This window comes from Sylvia atricapilla, chromosome 15, assembly GCF_009819655.1.
Source record: "Sylvia atricapilla isolate bSylAtr1 chromosome 15, bSylAtr1.pri, whole genome shotgun sequence".
NCBI lineage: Eukaryota > Metazoa > Chordata > Aves > Passeriformes > Sylviidae > Sylvia > Sylvia atricapilla.
In genome coordinates, this window is record NC_089154.1 from 7,754,859 (window position 1) to 7,780,391 (window position 25,533).

A 25,533-nucleotide genomic window follows, 5' to 3' on the forward strand; every position below is an offset into this window, starting at 1 on the left:
GTGTTGATCAACAGCTGTGCTGTATCACCCCTTGCTCACCAGGGTCCCTGGGCCTTGGGAGACCCTGGCCCCTGCCAGGCCCTGCTGTGGAGCCTTGGTCTGTGTTTATCCATCCTGCTGGGAATGGTGAGCTGGAGCTGAGACCCCAGGCACTGGTTGCTGCCCTGGTCAGTCATGCACATCATGCACATGAGTCCCACCCCTACCCTGTACCAGAGGCACTGCCTCACATTTGTGTAGAAATGGGGGTGGCAGATGTATTAAATCATGGGCTCATCATTTAGTTATAGGTGATTACATTAAAGAGAGATTAATATAGCCAAAGGCTTTGCAGAATTAGAGTTAATGTACTTGTGTTTATTATATTTGCCAACATTTCTCCAATCCATCTGGGTGTTTCTGGCCACAGGCTTTAACAGAGAGCCCACTGCCGTCCAGGGAGGGGGGTGAGAGGTCCACGGAAAATGCTTGAGAACTTTGATCTTTGAGTGATCAATTCTGTTGCCTCCCACTTTCTGAGGTCTGTGACAGGCACTTGGTGCCTGGGGAGGGCAGGGCGGGACTGGGCTGTGCTTAGAGTGGGGTCGGGAGGGGAGCCCAGGGTTGGGGCTCACAGATGTCGCTCCTGGGCTGGGATTATGCTGTGTTTAGCTGGGATTAGCTGTGCAGAGCTGGGCACAGGTTTCTGACACCCTGGGAAGGGGGGTGGGGTGTCCCTGAGGAGCACCGGTGGGGGAGTACCAGGTGTTCCCTTGGTCCCTGTGGCCCCAGGGCCTGATCTGGGGCTGGATGTCACCTGTCCCATGAGCTGTAGGGTGGCTGCTGCAAGCTCAGGAGGCTGATGGATGAATCAGAGGAGCCAAGAACAGCCTGTGTGTGGCTGGAGATGCCAAACCACATGGGAATGGTTACTGGTTGTGCCAGCCAGGACTGAGGGTGCAGAGTGAATGTGCGACTCCTTGCTGCTGCCTGGTGGGACACCTGCCTGCCTCTGAGAGCCAGAACAAAACCCAAGCTTTGGGAGGCTGTCAATAAATTGTAACACATTAGGCACTGTCACCCTTACCCCTGGACTCTTAAATTTTGCTCTAATTGGACTATTGCTTTTCCTTCCTCAGCACTTTTTCCCCTCGGCCAGGTATCGATCCTGGCTCTGTGGGGATCTGGCTAACTGTTGGCAATTTATGGGAACATAAAACTAGTCCATAGTAGAGCAAAAACCCAGCTTTTCATAAGAAATGGTGACATTAGCCTCAAGGTGGATTTACCATTTGACAGTGGGTTCCCAGCTCGGGGCCATGGGGCTGCTGGAGGAAGGGGACCATTACAAGCCCCTTGGGTTGGGCCACGTTATGGGCAGGGGAGGCCTGAGGGGCTTTTGAAGATGTGAGGGTTTCCTTTCTGGTGTCCTGTGCCCCTTCCCATGGTGGCTGAGGGTCTGGCTGGGGTCCTCTGACCCCACAGGACCTGGGTCCATAATGTGTCGCCTCCTTCCTGGAGCTTGGTCTCACTGCAGTGGGTGACAGGAGCTGGTGGGCAGCAGGCTGGGCTGGGGCTGCAGGTGGCAGGAGACTGCTGGGAGTGGAGGGCTCTGGTGCTGGGCAACCCCCTCAACTCTTTCCCATGTCCTCACTCCAGCTCCTCCAGCCCCTTGTGGGGCTCTGCTCTGGTGATGGATGCTGGTGGCTTCGCAGACTGAGGCTGGTTGTGGATCCCCACACCTGGGGGTCTTTATTCCTGCAGGTTTGGGGCTGTGGTGTCCTTGGGAGCAGGTCCCTGGGATTAGGAGGCACCTGGCACTCACAGCCCAGCTCCAGCCCCAGGAGGAGTTCCCGAGACCCCATTACTCCAGTCTGCAGACAGACTCACTGCACTGTCTGTGTCACGCAGCGCCAGGGCGTGTTGTGTTGGGTATCCTGGTGCTATAACAGCTGCTCTCCCCGCCATTTGCTGCCGTCTAATTGTGGTTTTATTGAAATGAGTCTAAATTGTCTGGGAATACATTAGCTGGCTGTCTCCCCGTGGCTCGCACTCCGTGTGGATGTGAGTACTCCGCGGAACGCTCCCGTTGTCAATCTTGTGGAACCGGCTCCCTGGAGGACGGGAGCGTTTCCTAACAGCCTTAATGAGTTTCCAGAGCCGGGGTCAGATTGTCTCGGCAGTGGTGCTGGGGCCTCCACTGCGCTGTGCTCCAGACTGTAAATAAAGCCGTGCCCGCCGGTGCTCCAGGGAATCCCTTCGCTCCTGTGGCAAGGCAGTGTGCGCATTGCAAAGCGATTCCTGCAGCCCCTCTGACAGTCTTTAAGCATTTTAATACTTTGTGAATGATCTATTGAGGGTAACGAGCAGATGATAGACTGCATTTCAAGGTGTGGGTTATCTATTAGCTCATGTTGAAGGCGTCAGTGCTGACTGGCTGCTGCCGAGCGAGGCAAGTACAGGCGGTGTTTTGTGTTACAGGAGGGGTCAGCTCCTCCTCCCACAGCTCGGAGATAACCCAGAGCTCGGCTCGCTGCTCTGGGGACATCGGGAATTCCCTGCCCGTGGCCGGGTGGCGCCGATGCTGCCCATGGAATCAGAGCTCCTGTCGTGCTGCTTAGGGGGAACTTTGTGGCGGTTCCCGGCGGTGCTGGATGGACTCACGGGCTGTGACATCACCTCTGCAGCTCTCAGGGACGGGGGAGCGCAGATGCTTCACTGAATTATGAAGCCCCAGCAAGGTGTTGGCTGCGGGACACGGAGCTCTTTGCACTGCACGGTGCTGGCTTGGACTCTCTGTCACACTTTTTGCAGTCGGTGCTGCCCGTCCCAGTGTGGCATGGCCAAGCCGTGGGCTCAGAGTGACGGTGGCTGGGACATTGTCCCCTGGGTACCCCTGGCTGCGCTGTGGGAGCGGCCGCCACTGCAGGGAGGGCAGGTGCTGCCCTATTGCTGTGCTGGCTTCGTTACAGTGAGATTAATGCTGGTTATTGGGAGTTTTTATCACCTCAATGTTTCCTCTCAGCTCCTGAAACTAGCTTCAGCCTGGATTTATTACCTGGCAAATAAATATAAGTGCGGGTTTATTTGGCTCCTTGTTCATCAGAAAGGAATGAAAATGTAAGCAAAATATTAAAAATAAAATAGACTCAGTTTTTCTTTAATTGACCTTTGATTTTTAACGTAATACCTTCCCCATGTTGCTGCTTCAGCCTTTAATTTCTCTCGGTGAAGTGGCTGTGTTCAATGATTCATTCTGTCCTGAGGCAAAGCACACACTGTAATTGGTTTTTAACTTCCTGGAATGTCAAAGCCAGGATTGAAATTTTACGTATCACACCACCAATTCAATACTGGCTTTAATAATAATGTTGCAGAAAGGAAAGCAGATTTACAGCTGTAGAAAAATGTAATCAAATTTTGAGCCTGAACGCAGTAAGTCCAAATGCTAGTTTTCATTTGGAAACTTGTTAGATAAATGTGACATCACCTGAGCTGTTCCCAGCTCATTTCTGCTTCTCCGTGCCTCAGCTGGGGGAGTCGGGGGAGCCTGGAGGGCTGGGGCCAGGCGGGGGCTGCGGGTCCGCTGCTGCCCCGGGGACGGGCTGCTGTCTGTCCCGGGCTCAGGGTTCTTTCTGCCCCGGGCTCAGGGTGCTGTCTGCCCCGGGCTCAGGGTGCTGTCTGTCCCGGGCTCAGGGTGCTGTCTGCCCCGGGCTCAGGGTGCTGCCCTGAGGACAGGCTGCTGTCTGCCCCGGGCTCAGGGTGCTGTCTGCCCCGGGCTCAGGGTGCTGTCCTGGGCACAGGGTGCTGTCTGCCCCGGGCTCAGGGTGCTGTCCCGGGCACAGGGTGCTGTCTGCCCCGGGCTCAGGGTGCTGTCCTGGGCACGGGGCGCTGTCTGTCCCGGGCTCAGGGTGCCCCGGCAGTGCCCGGGCCAGTGGGAGCGCCCCGAGGTCCGGCCGGGGGAGCCGCTGCCGCCGGGGCACTGCGGGGAAACACCCCGACAGCTCTGCAGGCACCAAACAAGCAATCGATTTTGGCCAATTAATGTCTGATAAAAACTAATAACCCTCCTCTCCCTTTCTTATTACCGAATGACCTCCAGCGATCCATTAGTTTAACAAATGATATGCGAACGTTCAGCATGGCTAATGACTCTGGATTAAACCCACTGACACCTAATTCATCAGCGTGCCCGCACCACAGCGCCCGTCGTGCCGCTCTCCATCACCACCGCGTTCCCACAGCACCCGCCAGCGTGTCCCTGGGACCCTGCAGGGAGCTGGGCGCTGTGTTACCGTGTGTCCCCCTGTCACCGTGCAAGGAGCCGGGCGCTGTGTTATCGTGTGTCCCCCTGTCACCGTGCAAGGAGCCGGGCGCTGTGTTACCGTGTGTCCCCCTGTCACCGTGCAGGGAGCCGGGCGCTGTGTTACCGTGTGTCCCCCTGTCACCGTGCAGGGAGCCGGGCGCTGTGGCCCCGTGTGTCCCCCGTGCTGTGCCCGGCCCCGCTGCCGTGTGCCCTCCTTGCATCGCCCCGCTCCAGTGCCCGCCCTGCTGCCCGCAGCGCTGCGCTCCCTGCTCCCTGCTAGGATGTCCTAAAAAGCTAACTAAGCTGAAATTATTTTCTTTCCTTGGAAATGCCTTTAAATAATGTATTGCCCTCGCTTGCTGTTTACGGAGGTTTTTTTTTAAAGACAGGGAACTTTTCCTTCTCGTTTGTGCGTTGCATCTGTTGTAGGGTGTGAATAACCCTTAGGAGGATCACTGGGAATTCCATCTCAAGGCCAGTGCCCCGTGGCCCCTGAGGTCCTGGCTCCTGGAGCGGAGGGCTCTGGAGTGGCCACTTGCAGGGGCTGAGGGGAAAAGCTCCCAGCCCTGTTTGCAGTGAAAAGAGCTGAACTGCCCCAGAGACAGTGGGGAGAAGGTTGAGAAGGATCCGGCGTCTCGCTCCCGCCTGACAGCGCTCCATCACCCCGGCATGTGCCTGGCAGCTCTGGCTGGCTGCTGGGAACACTTCCCTGGGCTCGTGGATTGTTCCTCCCAGCCAGCTGCCAGTGCTGGCAGCAGGACGGCACCGACTCCGGCTTCAGCGCAGCTCCTTCCTGCAGGAGCCGCGGGCTGATCGCTGCTCTCGGCAGTGCCGGCTGAGCCGGGAGCTGCAGCACCGCGGCCAGTCCCTATTGATTTCGATGTTGCTAATGGTCTTTTTCATACAATAAGAGGCTTTTGTGGGAAGAACTTAATCCAGTCCTATCACTGGGTGAAATTGTACTGCTCACTGCTCAGATTTCCAGGATGTGAGCTACTTTAGTAGCAGAGGGAGTTTTATCTGATACATTTAATACTCCAGTATTTTTATGGCGTGACAGGTCCTAATTGCACTGCTGCAGTGCCAGGAGTGTGAGGGGCCATGGGTCGGCTGGGTATGAAGGAGCTGTGCTGGCACATGGTGGCTTGTGGGCACCTTGGCAGTGTGACTGTCACTGTCACCAGTTGCTGTGCTGAGCCCCGGTGTAGCCACCACCACCGATTATTGAGGTGATGACGAGGCTGGTGCTGGAGATGATGGAAATGTGCAGGGAACAGGAACTTGATGTTCCCCAAGTGAACTTTTTTGGTCTTTTCTCTCCTCAGCAGTGCTGCTCTTGCTGCTGGACAGTTGGGTTGGGGCCGGGGGCAAAGCCTTGTGTCAAGAGGGGGTGACAGAGGTGACACCTCTTGGGCCAAGGGATGCCAGGGCAGGGTCAGGTCCTGTGCACTTCAGGATGTGCTCTCGTGCAGGGCGGGCAGGGCATGCTCAGGGCAGGCAGGACGTGCTGACAGCACGATGCACATGTGCCTGTGTTGCAGGACACTCTCCCCTTGCCGTGCACGTGGCATGTGCCAGCCCAGACCTCCCCAGATCTCCCAGCTCTCCTCCGTGGCCGAGAGCAGAGCTCAGGAGTTGGCTTGTGCAGGGCTGGAGATGTGCTCCTGCCTTTGAACTAAGTGTGCAGAGAGGTCTCATGGACTGTGATGGTCAGCATCAAAGGTTAGGAAATTTCTCTCTGTAGCTTATATAAATTAGGACTAACGAAGTTTTTGTGATTATCTTTAATTAGCTTTTCCACAAGTAGCAGTGGTTTATATGGTGTGAACCAGAACAAGTGGCACACACAGGTATGTGTGCAGCCAAGCACCTTCATTAAAAACGTCTTTAAAAAATTAATCTGCAAGATGCAAATTATCAATTAAATGCTCAAAAAGAAGGTTTCAAGTGGAAAAAGAAAAAAAAAAAAAGAAAAAAATAAAAAAGCACGAGGAAAGCAGCAGCTCTGCAAGCCCTCCAGGACTGTGGTGTGCAGAGCAGCAGGGTGGGCTGTGCCACCACGTGCCAGTTATGCCACGGGGGATGTGTCTGTCCTTGAGGCCGTGGGGGACATGACTGTCCCCAGGGCTGTCCCACATGGGAGAGTCTGGGGTGGCCCCAAGCAGGCAGCCATGCCCAGTGTGTGGTGCAGGACACGCCTCTGGCTGGGATCCTGTGGTCACAGGGGATTTTCAGAGAATGCTCTGTCAGTGTGGCTGCAGGCACTGAGTGTCCCCTCCTTCCCTGCCCCATCTAGCTCTGGCAGCATTGCCTTCTGCCCTGCTCACGCCGAGCAGAGGATGGTGAGGATGAAGGGAACTGTGCCAGGTCTGAGCTGTGCCAGGCTGAGGGGTGAGCTGGGCATGGGGCACTCTCAGTGCTGCTGCAGGGTCCTGGACAGCCTAAGAGAGAAGACCTAAGAGAGAGGTTTCAACCAGGGTCAGAAGCAGCTCCCCTTGGAGCTTCCCTCTTGATCCTGAGGAGCTGGAGTCTCGTGTTGGGTGGGAGGAGAACGAATACTAAGAGACAGCAGAGTGAGTGAGTGAGATGGTTCGGACAACTGCATCCAATTAGCCTGACATTAATCCTGGGCAAACATGTGGAAAAATCACTGCAAAATTCAATTAATGGGAGAATTAGAGCCTGGGAACATAAATTCATGCCTGTCAGCGTGGTTGAGCAGAAGTAGGTCCCGTCAAACCGACCTGATTTCGTTCTTTGATGAGATTCTGAGTTTGGTGGTGGCACAGAAAGGGACTGTGTCTCCCTCAGTGCCACAATGCCCTGGGGAATAAGTGATGAAAATGGATTATAATGCAGGACTGAGGAACTGGGAGGGAAAGTCTTGTTCTGCAGCTGGGTGATGATGGCAGTGTCTTCCTGGGGAGCTGTGTCCCCATGCAGGTGTGAGGAACGTGGGGCAGGAAAGCCTGGTGCTTGGGCAGTGTGAGTGGAGGAGAGACACGAGTGCTGCTCCTGCTGCTCCAGGGCAGAGAATCACCTGGCTGGCATGGGAGAAAGAACTCCCCTTCCCACAGCACTGGCTCTCGGGGGAAAACGTGTGTGTGCACAAAATGTCAAGTTTGCTTTATTCAAACTATTACATGAAAATGATTCTGAGTGTGGCGAAAGCAGCAGAACCCCGAATCTCTGGTGCCCTGGCAGGAGATGCCACGGTGCAGGTGGCATGTCATGGCCAGAGCACTCACTGCCCCATGCCTGGGCACCCACTGGTTCTGCCTGGCTGGAGGATGCTACTGTCCCACGCTGCCTGGGAAGGTGACAGGCAGCCTGCAGGGACCTCTTGGCTCCAGCAACACCACTAACGTTTCCAATTTCCCTCTGGAAATTGTTTCTGTCAATATTTTAATTTCATTTGGGCTGAGCAGGTGGAGCGAAGACAACGCATCCTGAGCAGATCATTTGTCTCCTGCTCTGGATCTCAGTGGGGACTCAGCACATGACACGGTGTCACCAGCTCCCCATGGATGGCACCAGGGAACAGCTGATAGGATGGCTGGAGCAGGAGAGGATCTGCTCCCTGCACCCAATGCCCTGCTGCAGGGCTGGGCTCTGGGGCAGGACTCACAGGCAGGGACCCACTGGTCCTCGCTGTGGGGCCACCACACTCCCCCAAAGTCTCAGGAGCACCATTAAGGCTGGAGCTTGGCTCAGCAAAGCCCCACATGGCAGAAAGTGGCAGTGCTGGAGGTGCTGGGGCTGCTGGAACACTGAGGCCACGGAGGGCAGGAACCCCTCGTGTCTCCTCTGCACTCCCAGGTGCCTCCAGCTGCTATCCCTGCAATGAGGTGTGTTTGAGGAGAGGAACAAGGTCTAACCAGATGAGGGGGCTAATAAATTGCCCAGGAAAAGCAAACTAGTGCATGCAGCTCGTGTTTCCTCTGCGTGTCCATTGCAAAGTGCCAAAAGAAATCTGTCTCAGGAATTATTTCAGAGAGGGTAATTTCTGTTTCCCAGTTGCTGTCATACATTAGAAATATCTGAAATGCCTCCGGTTTCCAGTGGTGAGGAGCAGCCAGGGGCTGCCATGGATGAGAAGCACTAAAAGAAAATAAATTAGCCTTTTGCACTCAGCCCTTCTCACCACCGAACCACGAGTGACGAGCAGCTGCTGCTTAAGTAACGACCAGAATAATGAGCAGAATAAGATCTGCATGGGAATATTAACTCTGAGAAATAACATTTTCTCCTCCGTTTGAAGTTTGCCCTGGCAGCCCCTGTCCTGGTGTGGAGGTGAGCCACGGCCTGTTGGAGTTGGCAGGGAGGGCTGTGGTGCTGTTCTGCAGCATCCTCTGCCCCACACCACCAGTGCCAATGCACTTCCCTTCCTTTCCCCTCATCAATCTCATGCCAGTCTGTCTTTTCCTGGCCTGGCCAAGTGTAAACCTGCTGTGCTTCCCATAACTAGCCAGTCACCTGCAGCCAGGGGAACCAACAGGACTGGCACTGGTCACTGCAGTGCTACATTGCTCATTGAACACACACTCTGCATCCCAGCTCTGCAGCCAAGAAAGAGCCTGAGCAGATGGGACACTGGACTCTGAGCTCAGCTGTGTGTTTGCAGGCAGGCTGGCCCAAGTTAATTTTAGCAGTAGCTGTAGCAGCCAGAGCTTCTTAGCGGCCATGAGTGAGCCCCCATGGCCTGGCACACTGGCATCAAGATCCCCTGTGGCAGCGCCCTGGGCACCATGAGCCCACCTGTCCCCTGGGCTTGTCCTGCTGCTGTTCTGTATTTCCCAAAGCCAAGCAGGTGTGTTTGTCTAGCTCGTAACAGAAACAACCCAGTTCTGAGCTCTGCTGTGTTGGAATGAGTGTGTTCAGGAAGCTCATCCCTCTGAAGATATAAACCAGCAGCACTCCTGAATTTCAATTCCTTTATCTCCTCTGGTTGGCTGAGTCATCCAGGGATCATTCCCCTGACGTGTTGCTTCGTGTGTATACAATCACCATTATCCAGGGCTGCAGTTTGGAGAAAGTGCCTTGTTTCCCACTGGTGATTAATGATGATAATCTTCCCTCCCATTGAGCCTCTCAGGTACCTGTTGCAGAGCCTCCATCCCCAGAGGATGTGTGTGCACTTAATGTGCCACTGTCAGGAAAACTACACATCCTTCTGCTGAAGACAGACAGAGAACAAACCTAAATGGGGCAGTAGGTTTTCTTCGTCTTGTTTCCCACAACGCCCATTTCCATCTCTCCCACATGGGTGAGCAGCGGGGAAGCAGCTGTTTCAATGTGCTCACCCCAAAGGAAACGCTGCTCTGTCTTCACCCTGAACTTCCCCGTGGCTGTGATGAATCCACAGAGCTGTTGGTGCTGATGGGGCTGTGCCCCCACCAGTGCTGTGCTTGCAGTGCTGTGGGTGGGGTGGCAGCCTCTGCCTCAGCTGGCAGGTGCAGAGCATCCTGCCCTGGATGGTGACAATCACTGCAGGGGCCTTGGGGACAGCTGACACCTTTCTTAGCTGGTCTGAGGGGAAAAAACCACCCCAGCAGCTCTGCTGGCATCAGGTGCCCCCAGCTGCCCTGCAGGGCTGTAGGTGGGACAATCCCTTGGGCTATCCCGTGGAGCTGTGAGGCTGCAGGTGAGGTGATCCCTCAGCTGCTCCCCCGGACAAGATGCTGTTAGCAATAGGGTGGCTGTTGCACTAATAATTTGGACTTGCAGTTTTGCCAGGGCTGCTGGTTCAAGGGAAGCAGCCCTTTGGTAGAGGCAGCCCTTGGCAGAGTCTCTGCCTTGACAAGCTGCAAGTGCAGGATCGAGGGTATTAAAATGCTTATGTTGATCTGGCAGGGACAGCGCTGGGACAACGACAGGCAGTGATTTGCTGAGAAAGAGGGAATGACAATATTCTCCATCAACATTATTATAGGGCTGTGCCTCAGGGTGGAGAGCCCAAGAGCTGTGAGAAAGACTTTAATTTGCTTTTTGTCCTCAAGGAGAGCTAATGGCATTTAGTGCAGCTCAGGCCACCAGGCAGCCAGGCACTGAGCCCCTGGGGCATCAAGCCCCCTGTGTGCCACCCCAAGCATGTGGCACTGCTGAGGTGATTGTCCCTGGCTGGGGCTGGGGCTGGCGTGGGTGAGGTGCCCCCCTGCTCCACTCAGTTCTGCAGAGACACAGCACATCTGAATGAGCTTGTCAAATGAAATTTTCTGTCTGGTTAGAAATGGGTTTTAGAGCTCCTCGCTCACATGTAAACATTTTTAGTGGTCCCCAGCCAAATCAGAGCCAGTGAGAGCAAACATCAGCCTGAGCAGACCCAGTCCCTGCAGGGAAATCACTGGCCACAGAAGGAAACCAAATGCATGATGGCTTCGAAAGGCATCCATTAAAGTTGTGCTGAAGTGATTCATGGTGCTGGTAGTTAGGCTTTAATTAGATCTTAATCACGTAATTTTATCTTTGTTTTAGAGATTAGAGCTAAATGAACGGATTGGTCTCACAACAGTGCTGTGACTAAACACAGCACTGTCACATGGCAGCTCTGTGGCAGGCAGAGATGGGGCCGAGAGCATTGGTCTCTTTGGGTGTTTAAAACAAAATGAGTGTATTTTTAATAAAGAAATAAATTTATTTAAAGCACACAAATCCAGAATTAGTCCTCTGGACTGGGACAATGCTGCCGAGCCACAGTCCATCTCTGTGGGACACAGAGCCCAGCCCCGGGGCTGCCCCTGGAGCTGGGACTCACCTATGCTTGGCACAGGGGCAATGTCCCAAAGCACATCGCGGCAGCCACGCCTGGCTGGAGCTGCAGCAGCTCCATTCAAGTCTCAGCTTTTGCCTCTCTGAGCTCTGCCTGGACCTGAGCTGTGCCCAGGGCTTGCCCCTGAGCCGCTGCAGGGAGGTGGCAGCTTTGTGCCCCATGGCCGTGGTGCCACCGTGCCAGCTGCCCAAAACCGAGCCAGCTGCATTGTCCTTGAGCCCTGCCCTGCCCTTGTGCAATGGCAGCGGCCCCTTCCATCTTCCCTTTCCTGCTTGATATGCCACAGGAGCCACTTGAACTCATTACTCTGGGAGATTACAGGTCCCCAGGTAATAACGAGTCTTCAGATAATTACTAACAGATTCTCTAATAGGAATGAACTCAGTTGAATCCATTCAGTCGCTGGGTAAATATTTATCCCTAAGCTGTCCTTATCTCCAGCCACTGGAGCGTGCCGGAGCCGGTTTGCTGTCCTCACGCCGTGCCCGCTGCAGGAGCCAGCTGCGGGAGCGGGGATGTCGTCAAGGAGCGTGTTAAGGTCCCTGGAAATCTTTAAACACTCCCTCACAAGAGGGGACCTGCGCTGACCTGGCGTGGCTCAGGGCTGGCCGGGCTCCGCATCATCGCACGGTGTGAGCCCCACCAGCTCCCCTTTCCCTCCGGAGCCCGCGGGGCCACTGCGGGGTCAGCGCTCCCCCAGGGCTAAAGCGCCTTTGAGGGCCACTGCTGCAGCGCCCCGGGCTGCGACACCCACCGCACTCTGGTGACAGAAGGGCCCCGGGCAGCTGACACCCCACGGGCCCCAGGATCTGTTCCCAAGGCCACGGGCAAGTGCCAGCCCCCATGGGCAGGTGACAGCCCCCACGGACAGGTGACAACCCACACAGGCAGGTCCAGCCCCCACGGGCAGGTGACAGCCCCCACGGGCAGGTCCAGCCCCCACGGACAGGTGACAGCCCCCACGGGCAGGTGACAGCCCCCACGGAAAGGTGACAGCTCCCACGGAAAGGTGACAGCTCCCACGGAGAGGTGACAGCCCCCACGGAAAGGTGACAGCCCCCACGGAAAGGTGACAGCTCCCACGGAGAGGTGACAGCTCCCACGGACAGATGACAGCCCCCTGAGCCGCCCGCCTGCTGTGCCAGTCCCCTGCTGCCGGCACCCGCAGCCCTGGCTGTACATGAGTCACTAATTGGACCGGCCGGCTAATTAGCTGCCAGGTAATGAATTATGCAGCCATGCCGAGGCTTCAGTGCAGCATCGATGCCATCAGGTCCTCTCGCGGCTGTGCGCATCCGCTGGAGGAACGCTGGGCAGGGCTGGGAGAGGAAGGTGGAAAACTTTCAAAGCAGAGGGAGTGTGTTAATCCCGGGTGAGCAGGGCACGTCCCCGAGGAGCCGGGCCGGGCTGGCAGCCGCAGGCACAGGCAGCCGCTCCTCTGCAGGGTTTGTGGTTTGTGCCCGCGGGCAGCTCCCGTGCGCTCCGGGAGCCGACGGGAAGGGCTCAGACGCTGCTGGCCCCGGGGAGCTCCGTGGGGGTGACTTTCCCGGGACAGGTTCCGTGGAGAAGGGAGCCTGTTGGTGAGCTGTGCAGGGGAACCTGCAGCGCCAGGGGCACCACGGCAGAGCTGGCACCAGGGACAGCCGCCCTGTGTGTCTGTGCTGCCCGGGCAGGTGACATCCAGCTGTACCCATGAAGGGCACAGGGCAGCGGTGACAGAGCCCTGAGCCGCACTGGCCTCGTAGTCCTGTCCTTGCTGCAGCCTGATGAAAAAATAGGAGGAAACTTGACCTACTTGAATGTATCTGAATCCCAGCTGCCCGTGAGCATCCGTCATCTCCGAGGGATTGGAGGTTTCTGTTAATGATTGTATTTATTTGCTGCCGAGCATTGCAGTGGGGGGACAGAGCTGGGAGTCCCCCACAGCCACTCCCAGGACTCTGCCTGCTGCCCATAAACATGGAGCCAGCACTGAAACTGAATCATATTAACTTAATAAGAAGTTAATCAAATTTTCTCGGTGCTCACAGTGCTTGAGCTTGAGATCCTGCCTTGGTCAGAGGGATAGCAATGCTCCCTTGTGCACCTGGAAATACCAGGACTGAATTTAAGGAGCTGGTCTGGTGACCATGGGGAGACACTGGAGTCGTGGTGCTCCAAGGGCAGCTCCCACCTGGGTCAGGGTGTCCTCACCAGGAGACAGGCAGGGTGAGTAATGGGGACACTGTCAAAGATAAGATCCTTGACTGGGAGGTCCTGGGACAGTCCCAGTGGGGAGGGGACCGTGTTGGGAGGAGAGGCAGGAGCAATGCTGTGACTCCCCTGGATGTCCCAGCTGCTCTGCTCTTCTGGGCAGCGCAGTGCCAGAGATGTGAAGGGGCCAGTGAAGGATTCCCCTGGCCCAGCTTGTGTCAAGAGCTCTTCAGCACGAGTAGGATCAGGGACCACTTAAATCACATTCATCGTGTTTAACTATTTATGAGCTGATAAATATTAAACAGCTGCTCTCTGGGGTTCAGGCCTGAGTGAACCCATCAAAACAGGGCACACAATGTGGTGGCCGTGCTCTGGGGGCAGCTGGGGCTGTGCTGGGCCAGGGGTGGCAGGAAACTGTCGCGTGACAGCCCTGAGAGCAGAACATGTCCCCTGTCCCCTGCGTGGGGACAACCCAGGCTGGGCAAGCAGGGGGGTCCCTCTGTCAGCCCCTCTACTCAGCATCAGGTCACCAACCAGCACCACTCCACGTCCTCACCAAACCCTTCCATCCTCATCAATCCCCCGCCCTGTCTCCTCGGAATGCAGACTGCCTGCTTGGGGCTTTTTAAACCATTTTTAAGAGCTCCTAATGTGCTCTACATTTTCAGTGCAGCCCTGCCTGCGCCCTCATTTGCTCACCCTTTGGAAAGCTAATACTTGATTTAAGCACATTTCTGCTCCCTCCATTTGTAAGGACAAATGTAAAGTAATTGTTTGATATCGCAGCGGTTTCCTCAGGCTCCAGCTCTAATTTCCCACTAATACAGTATTGTCAGGAGGATCAATCTAACCTGGCACCTTCTGCCTCCTTGGAGTGGATTGGAAATGGCTTTTCTACTGCAAGGCTGGAATTTGTGAGTCTCGCTGTGAATGTTTTTCTCCTTTAAAGGAAAAATCATACAAGCAAATATCCCATTTTCCTGTCAATGGCCATTCATTCCCATCTCTCCCTCCACCTGCCCAAATCTGCCTCTGGGTCCCTCACTGCTGTATCTTCCCCTGTGCCTGGCAGTGGCAGAGATGCAGATGGGGCTCCTGTGGGGGTTCACTAATTAACTCCAATTTTTTCCTATTAGAGCTCGCTGGTTACTAATCAGGCCTTGCACACTGGTCCATGGGGTGTTGCATTCCCACATGGCCACAGTGCATAATTTTGAGACATCCCCAGCCAGAGGATGAGCCTGGGGAGCCCCAGGCAGGGCTGTGTCACAGTCCCCTCGGTGGTGTTGGGCTGACCCCCTGTCCTGCCCGAGCCCCTGCCCATTCCCTCACCTGCCTGCGGTGTGGGGGCTCCCCATGGCCCCCCAGCTCTGCCCAGCCCTGTCCTAAGAACAGCCCATGCATACGGACTGGTGGAAGCCACTTTATTTACATGAAGGGATCACAAGCTGAACAAGGAAACTAGTGCCACTAAAGTACCCGTAACAGCAGGATTCTGTGCTTTATTCACAGGACAAAATATCAGTACAACATTTTCCATAGACTTCTTTGTCAAGCAGATACATCTCACCGTCCTCATGGGTACACATGGCGCACAAGTGACAAAGGCGAAGTGGAGTGGCTGCAGCTCTGCCTGCCCAGGACGGGGCCTGGCAGGGACAGTCCCACTGCCACTGTCCAGGAGCACCCATCTGCTCTGGGACCTAGAGGGATGTGCTTTGGAGCAGCCTGAACACAGGCTGCAGGATGGGGCCATCACCGTGGGCCTGGGACCATGTGGTGCTAAGAGCAAAAAGAACCCCACAGAGGAAGCCACATCGCTGCTGACCCGCTGGGACAGGCAGTGCTGCTGGACACTCATCCCTTAGCTTGGTGGCTGCAGCAGAACTCTGAGTCTTCCTCATCTCAGTTCACTCCAGAGCACTGCTGAGAGACAGGGAAAGCCCTTGCCTGCCTCTGGTCACAATTCTGGGCAGGATGGGCTGAGGGGGGCCCTGGCTCCAGCCCCTTGGGCCCTCCTCACAGAGGACTGCAGCTTCAGGTCACTGCAGCTCTGCTCCCGGACACTCACTCCCACCTGAAGTCCTGCCCGACTGTTTCATAGAATTTGATATTATAAGGTCTATAAAAGTCCCGAAGCTGCTCGATCACCTCGGGGTCTATCTGCACATGAGTCCTGCCCTTGGACTTGCCAAGGCAGCGAGGCAAGCCGCTGCTCTCTGACTTCTTCAGGCACGGAAAGCCTTTCGTCTTGTTGAAGTAGAAGTGCTTGTCTGTGATAACCCGTTTGATGCCCAGGAAGTCCTGGACTTTGCCCATCTCCCCCGCTGGGTCCGTGATCAGCTTCTCGCCGCTGACAAAGTGGATCTGGGAGAGGGGGAAGTACTGGAGCCAGCTCTCCAGGTGCACGGCGTACATCCCGATGCGGATGGCATTCCAGGAGGTGTCCACCAGCCCCAGGCTGCGGTTGCGGAAGGTCAGCCCCTCGAAGGTGGGGATGTCTGGTTTTTTGGAGAGGGTCTGGGTGTAGTCCGAGATGGCTCTGGTGACAGGGTTCCGCACCACCACGATCAGCTTCGTGTCCCGGGACATGTTGAAGATGCGCCGCGGGGCCTCCTTGGTGACAAAGTAGCTGGGGGTCTTCTCCACCGTGATCTGGCTGTCAAGTGTTCGTGGCATCAGGCTCCTGCAAGCAAAGCAGAAGGGAATGTAAGGAAGGAGCAGGGACAGGCACCAGGAGGCGGTGACCGTGCCGTGGGGCTGGTGACATGTCCCCTCCCCGAGGGACAAAGCAGGCACAGACCCCTCCAGCAGCACTGTGGAGGACCATGGCCATGGATGACTTCCAGGTCCATCCCAGTCCCAGGGGACAGCCTGGGCAGAGGATGAGGGCACTGGCAGCCCCCACACACAGCAGCAAGTGTGTGTCCAGTGCCAGGATGCAGGAGTGTGATGGCTGTGCCACACCACCACCACAAGGAGCCCTGGGGAGCAATGGACAGGCCCCAGGAGGAGCTGGGGCAAGGGGCTGCACAGGAATGTGGGGCTTGTGCCCACCAGGGTATTGCCCACTCCACCAGGACCTGGCCAGGCCCAAGAGCTCCAAATGGGCTCCTGGGTACACCCATCTGTTTCTGGCACTGGGAGCTGGGCTTCAGGCCAGGCAAGGAGCACCACACTGGGGGAAATGCAGCATCCCTGCAGCGCAGCTTAGCACTAATTAAATCATTTACTTTGACATCTGAACATCCAAATCAAATAAAAACTAATGGGATGGAAAGATTTATAAATTGGTCTTGTATTACTAGAGTAAACTATCAAATCCACTGCAGTCAGATTCATGGCCCTGGAGGTCCCCTGACTGGAGCAGGTGGGGAGCAGGCAGGGAATGACTGGCTGGAGTGGAGTTCTGGCAGCCAGGATGAGGCCAGCACTCTTCTGCTGTACCCACACCCCAGCAGCGCCCTGTGGCACCAGCAGCTGCTGCAGTATGAGAAGACACAACCCGAATTCCGCCAGTGGAGCTCCCTGGGGACCCCCAGAAGGCACATCCCAGGCACTTTCTGCCTGGCTGGGCCCTGCAGGGTGCTCACCCCTGCACAGGGACCTGGTGCTGGCACCACAGTCGCTCCACCAGCCTTGGGGCCCTGGGTGCCCCAGCGACTGTCAGACCAGCAGCAGGCAGGGAAAGCAAACACACCATCCCTGTATGCAGCCATTCCCAACAGCATCCCTGTCTGCAGCCATCCCACTGGAGAGCACCAGGCACTGAGTTATCCATGCCACAAACCCAGCACAGCTGTCAGGGCCACAGCTGTGCCACAACACCAGGGCTCCCGAGGCTGGGTCAGTGCAGTGACCAGGGCCTGGTGCCTCCAGCTCCCCAAAAGCACAGCCCATGGGCAGCAGCTTTGGGCTGATGAAACACCAGGAGGAGAATCCAACAGCAGCCCACAACACCCTGTGTGACAGAGGACAGAGATGGAAGACCCAGGACACGGCAGGGAGTGGTGGCACATGCTGAAGGCACCATTCCACACATCCTCAGGTGCTCTTGACCACCTTCCTAATTAGAGAGAAAACAAACTAATTAGTCAGCATAAATTGGAAGGGCTGGTTCACTGAGGTACCTGGGCATGGATAGCACTTCATTGGCCTTCTCCACTGCTCTGCTTCAAACTCCATAAATCCCAATTACGATTCCCATTGGTTAATGACTGTCAGGAAGCGCTAATTCAGTGCAGGCACATGGCTCTATCTCCACATCACAAACAAGTTTCATCATAAATCAGCACAGGACAGCTCTGTAAGTGATTCACTATTACAATATATTGTGGAGAATCATAAAACTGCTGTTTCATTAATGGCTCATCCTCAAGCCTGTTAGACTTTCATTACGTGAGTTATTAGGTCCATGCATCCAAAATATGAAATTACAGGTTCTAATCCATTATGTAAAACACAAAACCTCTGCATAGTAAATTACTGAAATGAGACAAGAGTTGTTTTTTTTTCTTTAAATGGACTCCCAGTGTTTGCTGCTTCTGAGCAACAGAGACTGCTGAGACAACAAAACACAGCACGGGCAGATAAATAAATCACCAGTGAAGCCGTGCAAGGGGGAGAGATGTCATCCAGGCATTCATTTTCCCACTAACGGCAGGATCCCCAGAGCTGCAGGAGCAGAGAAATGCATGGCAAACTTAATTACACCAGACTTTAAAATAATATTTTTGGACTTTTGCATTCACAGGGTTATTTGCATACAAATAGCATGTCACACAGCTTTAAGGCCCAGGCTGGCATGTGTAGGTGTGAAGGTTTTTGGTGCTGGCCACAGATGTGTGGCCAAGGCTCAAACAGGAGCTGCTCCTGCTGCCCCATGGATATGTCCTGTGACTCTACTGATGTCCCCAGCTGGCCTTGGCACTGGGTGCTGGCATGTGCTGAGCCAGCTGCTGCCAGCATGGGGACAGTGATGTACGAGTGACACTGGCAGGGGGAGGATGGCTGGGACTCTCGCTCAGCACATTGCTCTGGCTGCAGGGACAGCATTAATTCCTCCTGAATTAGAGATTACTTTCACTAGAGTTGCCCAGTCCTTAAAGCCCTTTAGTGCCATTTGACATGGGCATTAACACTCCCCTCACCCAGATTTAGAGATTGCATTTGCCCGTGCCAGTGACATGGGGACATGTGTGGGTACAGCCCAGGGCAGTGGCTGTTCCCTGCTGTGCCCTGCAGTCCCTGGGAGCCAGCACAGACCCTACAAGCCCATCACCCCAGAGGTGCTGGGCAGCAGCAACGCCGACCCTGACCTGGCTGTGGCAGCATGAAGGCAGCGCCTCCCCCTGAAGGGGTTAACTCCTCACCCGCACCTTCCTGAGCCCTGAATTATTAATTTTGTTCTAATCTGCCTTTGGGCACCCTGCGGCCCCTACAACACTCCCACATTAAAGAAACATGCGCTCCTTCACTGGCTGCGCTGCTTTGATGTCAAACATGCGTGAAACACTCTCCCAGGGAGGAATTTGTACAAAATCTCATCAAACAATTGAGATATTGCAGATAAGAGTGGGGAGGGCAGTGCCCACTGATAATCCCATCACAGCCCCGGCCCTCTGGGTCAGTCCCTGCCGGCTGCAGCCCGCTGTGTGCAGAGCTTGGCGTGTGCGATCCTGGGCTCCATCTGCTCAGCGGCACAAAAACAAACTGTTTAATTTGGCAAAAAAATCCCAAGTGCCAGCTCTTGTGGTGAGGGCTCTGTGCTTCCCATCTCCCAGCTGATGTCACCAGCAGAGAGGGGTGGGCTGTGAGCGTGTCTCCAGCTTGATGTGCGGGGACATGAGCACGGGAAGCAGAGTCAGCCCTGTTCCCAGCAGGACTGTGCCGTGCCACGGGTGCACACCCAGCTGACAGCACCATCAGCTCCTGCCTGCCTCCTCTGCTCAGCAGGACAGTGGATGGCAGTGCTGGATGAAAGCTCCAGCACTTTCGAAAGCCGCTTTCGGTAGCTTCAGGAAGTTTAAGCAAAACTAATAAACTGAGATGTGATGAAAATAAAAAGCTCTGGGTGAGAGGTATCACAGGTGCTGGAGGATGCAGCGATGCCCTGGCTGAGGGCTGCACCACCCTGCCAAGGACTGTGAGGGGCTGAGGGGACAGAGGGGACCCCCAGCAGCTCTGCAGCCCTCACTGACACCTGGCAGTACCGAGGGCTGGGACCAGCTGGCCCAAAGTGGGACACTGCCATGCAAAGCAGGACAGACTGGCTGCATCCCCAGCCTGCAGAGACAGCACCATGTCCACAGCTACAAACATCACCCAAAAGGGCCCATGGCTCTGGCAGCAGCTGGCTGAGCCCCCACTGCCACCACCCCACACTACAGCAGCCAGGATTTAATGATGGAGCAGCTCCCTTTAATAAATGTTTATGTTCAAAGAATTTACACCAGTGCTTGCAGACAGCTAATGAGGGACATTTCCATGCATAAAAGCAGAGCGAACACAGTAATTAACTTTGTTGCTGATTCATTTTTAATCATTTAAATGCTCCAGAGATTTGCAGTGTCCTTTAAATCAAGAGATTCTTTTCCAAAGGGCACACTGCCATTGCCCTTCACTGACACACACCTATGTGTAACTCTCACTTCCCTTAATGACCGCTCAGCACTGATGGAGGGTCTGGCAAAGGCCAAGGCCAAGGTCAGCTCTGAGGGCAGTGGAGCTGGGAAGGAGCAGGACACAGGGGCTTCCTGCACAGCTTGCACAGAGCCCAGCTCTCAGCCCTGCTGAGCACTGTTCTCTGCTGATAGACACAGGCTGGACTCTCCCCCTTTCCCATTTCCAAGGCAACTCCTTCCACAGGTGAAACTTCAGAACTGAATGCTCGTTTTCAGAACCACTGCTTGTGCCCCAGCTGCTGCAGCAATTCCCACATTAGCAGCCTGTGTCAGAGCCCCTTGGTGAGCCCCTGTGCCAGGTGAGTGCACATGGCAGACGGGCAGTACAGCCAGGCACAACCCCCTGGGCACCCCCCGGCACTCAGAGGCCCCGTGGGCCAGCTCTGGCCCCAGCTCTGGGCACACACTGTGGGCACCCAGGGTCACCAGGGCCTGGTGTCCTTTTCTCACCAGCCTCACAGGGCAGCCAAGCCCATGGGGTGCCAGGTCACCAGTGAAATTGGTGCCTCCAAAGCAGAGGTGTGAACAAACTGCAGCGCTTACAAACCAAATGAAGGAACAGAGCTAGAATACACATCTTTAATGCCGAGGCACCGCACATGGGCTCATCTGCAATGCCTTTCCCAGCTCCTCAGAGAGGGAAGTTCTCCTGGCCTGACGGAGGGTCTCGGCAGCACCTGTCCCAGCCCGGGGGCAGGACAGCAGCACCGCTGTCCATGGGCAGCACGGGCATGGCAGTGATCAGGGAACATTGCCTGGGCACTGCCTCATGCACAGTCTGCCACGGGTACCGTGCCCATTCCCCAGAGCCGGGGCACTCTCCGAAACCAAGGAGAAATTTCAAAGCATCCTTGAAGCTGCTGCCTTCCTCTCTTCTCACTAATTAACTTTACCCAAATGCGCTGTCAGTAAAGCCCACAAACATGTCGCAGGGCAAAGCCTAATGGGCTCCCATTTGTGAGCGCGCCAGCCCGGCCATTAGCCGGGAGCAATTAGCGTCTGCAGCAGCTCTGCCGGCTCCTTTCCTGCCCTCCCACAGCCCCGGGGCCGCGGGGACACTGCCGTGCCCCCGTTGGCAGGGCTGCCACCCAGGGCACCACAGTGCTCCTTCCCTGTGCTGCTGCAGCACCCCAAACCCGGGGGCAAGGCAGGGATGAGGGACAGGACTCCAGCAGTGCCCGTGCTCCAGGGACCTGTCACAGCAGCAGTTCCTGGGGGAGCCAAGCTCAGCCCAAGCGCCATCCCTGGGATCAGGGGATTCAGGCAGGTGGGTCCGGGCAGAACCAGACGGGCTGTGCCCTGTGCCAGCACCGCCTCCGGGCTCAGCTGTGGCAGCCAGCAGGATGGGTGGGAGTCAGGCTGCAGCCACAAGGAAAAGCCCCTCTCCGTGAAAATAACCCTGGAGCACCTGCTGGGATCACAGGAATCCTAAGGAGGAAAACTGCACCTCGAGATGCTGCGATTAGAGCCACTACTCAAAGTTAACAGCAATTTAAATCACACCATCTTCCCTGTGTTCTGGAAAATATTGAAGGTTATTGGCCCACACTACTTGCAGCAGGAAAAAGCTCAATATTGAACATTTAGTGCAGGATTGGTAATGAATCGATATTCCCCAGTAGCTGCTGTTTGGTTTCAGTTGTCTTAAAACAGACCTTGCTAAAAATATCTTTCCTGTAGTGTATCTGTAGCTAATGAGGTGGATTAGAGACTGATGGGAACTGGAGCAGCACGGGGGCTCTGGGTCTGAGGCAGAGAGTGGGCAGGTCCCACACGGGGGGAGCTCAGGGCTCTGGCTCTGCCCAGCCTTCATCCCCTGCACAGGGGGAGAGCTGGGGCTGCTCCGGCCACGGCAGCAGCTAAGGCAGGAGGCACCCTGAGAGCAGCTGTGAACAAGCATGACATTTGGAGAGGCAAGGACAGGCAGATCAGGAGGTGTCCCTCCCGCTAGCTCTGCGTCAGACAAATGCCAGGGCAGGGGAAAACGTGAGAAAAGGGTTCCTGGAGCATCAGAGGGGCTCAGTTCTCACGCTACTTACAACTGCACCAAAGACCAGCTTGGTCTCTCCTCCTGGGCTCCCACTGGAGCACAAGGGAAAGACACAGATGACTTGGCACTCAGCAGCCTCCACTCACATGAGGGAATGCCTTTAGCTTTGTCTGTCCAAGGGGTCTGTGCTCCGGGCAGCCCGCAGACACCACCCTCCACCACAGCCCTCCACAAGCACGGCACCTGCTCTCCCCAGCTGGAAGCTGGAAGACAGCTCCAGCCAGGCCAGGCACAGGTCCTGGCAGACAATCCCTCACAGCCCCCACATCTGCTGCCCCCAGCCTCCACTCCATCCTTCCTGGGCCATGGCCACTGGCAGGACCCTGCTCTCCTGCTCTCAGGCTCTTGGCAGAGTGACAGGAGCTTATCCTGCTGTGGGTTAGACCCGCTCCACACTTAATTGCTCCAGTTGCAAGGAGGAAAATCAATTCCACGTTTTATACTTCAGCAGCCTCTGTGCTTAAGTTTTGGCACATTCGTCAGTTTAAAAAAAAAAAAAAAGGTAATAAAACCAAGGAAGTGTCATTTAATTGTTTTAGCTGAACTAATTTGGAGGCTCCGCTGCTCCGGCATGATCTCTCCATCGATCTGGGCAGAGCCAGCCCGGGGCAGTGTGCTGCTCACCTGGCCATGCTCCCTATTGCTGCTCACAGCCACCCTGCCCAGCCTGCATCCCTCCTGGTCACAGACAAGTCCCTTCACACGGAGAATCCCCGACTGAACAGTGCCCCGGGATGGGAGGTTGTTTGCTCAGCTGCGATCTGCTGCAGCCCCTCAGTGCCACAGCGGGAGTGGAGAGGACACAGCTCCTGTCTCCTGCATCAGCACCACTCCTGGTGTCCACAGGTGCTCCTGCATGCCCCAGGAGGGTCTGTCCATTCAGGGCAGGCTCTGTGTCCCAAACTTTGTAAAGGAGTAGTGTCACAGGCTCAGTCCTGCACTGCCCATGAGGCTCCCAGCCCCGCATTCCCACACTGACAGCACGCAGGGGAAGCAAACAGCCCAGATCAGTTGCAGACACAAGGATACAGGGAAGGATCCCAGCTCAGGATTTGGGGGGGTTGCTTCCCAGCTAGGTGTTGAGCCCATGCAGCTCCCCTCTGAGCAAGGGGCTCAGCCAGGACCCACATTCTGCTCCATCACCCATGCTGACACTCTGGGTGCCCAGTCTTTCAGAGAAAGCACTGTCCTCACATGCCTGTGCTGCAGGGATGCTCACAGATGCTGGCTTTTAGGGGATGCAGGATGGCTGATAGTGCCTGATGTTGGGGGGAGGGTGTGGGAATGACACAGATCTGCCAAGAGGCAAAAGCAGGTGAAGGATATTGCTGCAGCCACTCTCTGAAGAGTAGGAAGAACGGGGCATGCTGCAGGACAGCTTCAGGAGAGGGAAATAGCTTCAGTGAGCTTCACCTGTGCCTGTCTTGACTCTCCCGTCACCTGCCACTAGTATTGGCACCAAAGGACCCGAACACTCCTGGCTGCAGCATCCGCTGTGGCCCCAGCAGGACACAGGGCAGCAGCGCTACCGACCATTCTCTCCGTGCAGTGCTTGAGCTGCCCCTCAAGGCACTAACCCCAGTTACCAGGACCCGAGCAGAGCTGGGAGTGGGCACTATGTCACACTGACTTCCCACCTGCCTGTCACCGAGCACTGACCTGCTTTGGAACTGGGGACATCTCTGCCAGGTGCCGCTGTCAAGATGGAGGGCAAGGGAGCTTGGTGCTGCCACAGGCTGCCTCCCCCACCCACCACCATGCTCCGACACACTGGCACTGACAGTTCTTTCCCCTGCTGTGAGCTACAGGCAGCCAGGGCCAGGCCAAGCTTCCCTCTGCATCCCAAAGCTGATGCCCAGCAGGAGCCCCATGGCCTTGCCTGGACGCACCCAGCACTCCACAGCAAACACCCGCTGGGTGAACGGCTGGCAGCACCACCGAGCCCATGGGCGCTGTGACCTGCTTAACAGCAGCACTTGCTGCCTCTCCCAGAGCGCCCACAGCACCTCACAAAAGCCCTGACGGAAATTAAAGTCCCACCATCTCCTGCTAGAGACACACTCTGACCTCTGCAAATTATTAGAGATTCCATACAGATCCACAGTTACTCGAGCTCAGAGAGACGGGATGGTAGAGAACAAGGAGTGTTCCTCTCAGGAGCCAGCGATCAAACCTGGCAGCAGAAACGTGCCGAGATGCACCGGGCAGGGGTGCGGTAGGACAGCCGTGCGTCCCGTACGCAGACACGCGTTTTGGAGAAACGTTCACCCAGGCAAATGTTTCCTCAAATGGGATGGAATGGATGCCCTGGCATCGTCCCGGCTCCTGGGTGCCTCCCGGCAGGGCCGGGGCTCGCGGGGCTACAGCCGAGACCCCCGGCGAACGGGCAGGACCGAGCCGCGACCCGCTCGGCTACAGCAAGAGGAGATTAAAGAAAACTCCCTGAGTGCGGCCGGGCGACAGCCTCCGCCGTCCACCGGGACCGCTCCGGCCGCTCCCGCCCCGCCGGCTCCATCGATGGACCGAGGAACGCGGACCCGAGTCCGCACCGAGAACCAGAGCGCCGGGTGAGGAGAGGGGCCGCAGGCGGGCAGCGAGCGGGGCGCCGAGCGCCCGCGGTGCGGAGGGATGTTCGGGACGGGGGATGGCCGCGGCCGGGGACGAGGGGTGCCCGGGGCGGGCGGGGGCCGGTCCCGCAGCCCCCCGCCCTCACCTGTACCACTCCAGCCCGCGGTGGTAGTTCCTGTCGAAGAAGTGGGGCTCGGTGCCCAGGGCGCGCACCTCGGGGTGCACCCGGATGAACTCCAGCACGGCGCGGGTGCCGCCCTTCTTGACGCCCACCACGATGGCCCGCGGCAGGCGCTTGGTGCCCGGGCGGGCCGGGCCCGGGGCGCTGCCGGCCGGCGGGGCTGGGGGCGGCCGCCCGCACGGCCGCGACTGCTGCAGAAGTTTCTTGGCGGCGGCGGCGCGGGCGGGCGGGCAGCGGGCGCGGGGCGCGGCGGGGCCGCCGCAGCAGCACAGGAGGCTGTAGCACAGGTACGAGCAGGACAGCGACAGCGTGAAGAGGACGAGGACCCTCCCTGCCAGCCGCCGGGACGGAGCCGGAGCCACGGCCGGGGCCCACCCGCTCGGCGCCCTACGCGCCATGGCTCCATGGGGCCGCGCCGCCGGGCACGGCGGGCCCCGGCCCGGCGCCCCGGCCCCGGCGCGGCCGCTCCGGCATCTCCCGCGGCTACGCGGCGGCGCGGCCGGGCCGCCCGAGGGGGCAGCGCCCGCCCCGGCCCCCCTGAGCCCGCCGCCCCGCCGCGGCCATCCCCGCCATCGGGCGGCGGCGGCTCCGCGCTGCCTCCGCGGGAAGTGCCGGGGCAGCGGCGGCCGCGTCGCTATTTAAGGGGCCGCCTGACGTCAGCGCCTCCCGGAGCCCCCGCGGCCGCTCGGCGGCCGGTGCCTCCCCCGGGCCGGGCCGGGGGTACCGCCGCGCACAGCCCTTCCTCCCGGGACCGGCCCGGGGCGCTCCCTGCCCGGCCCCGGTGCCGGTGCCATCGTCCCG

At 57.0% G+C, this 25,533-nt stretch overlaps 1 protein-coding gene across 1 annotated transcript; it reads right to left on the bottom strand.

Moving 5' to 3' along the window:
• Positions 1–14,660: 14,660 nt before the first annotated feature.
• Positions 14,661–25,218, bottom strand: HS3ST2 (heparan sulfate-glucosamine 3-sulfotransferase 2). The gene is made up of 2 exons (XM_066329983.1): positions 24,697–25,218; positions 14,661–15,936 (listed from the first exon to the last, which is right to left on the bottom strand). Exons 1-2 carry the CDS (start codon positions 25,128–25,130, stop codon positions 15,318–15,320), a joined length of 1,053 nt encoding a protein of 350 aa, XP_066186080.1. The 5' UTR covers positions 25,131–25,218; the 3' UTR covers positions 14,661–15,317.
• Between the last annotated feature and the right edge of the window lie 315 nt (positions 25,219–25,533).

What these genes read in the sequence shown, in the direction of transcription:
- HS3ST2 (XM_066329983.1), bottom strand. Translation starts at nt 25,130, where the DNA reads ATGGCGCGTAGGGCGCCGAGCGGGTGGGCCCCGGCCGTGGCTCCGGCT. An exon ending in CGCGGGCTGGAGTGGTACAG is followed by an intron (nt 15,937 to 24,696) that starts GTGAGGGCGGGG and finishes CTTTGCTTGCAG; the next exon opens with GAGCCTGATGCCACGAACAC.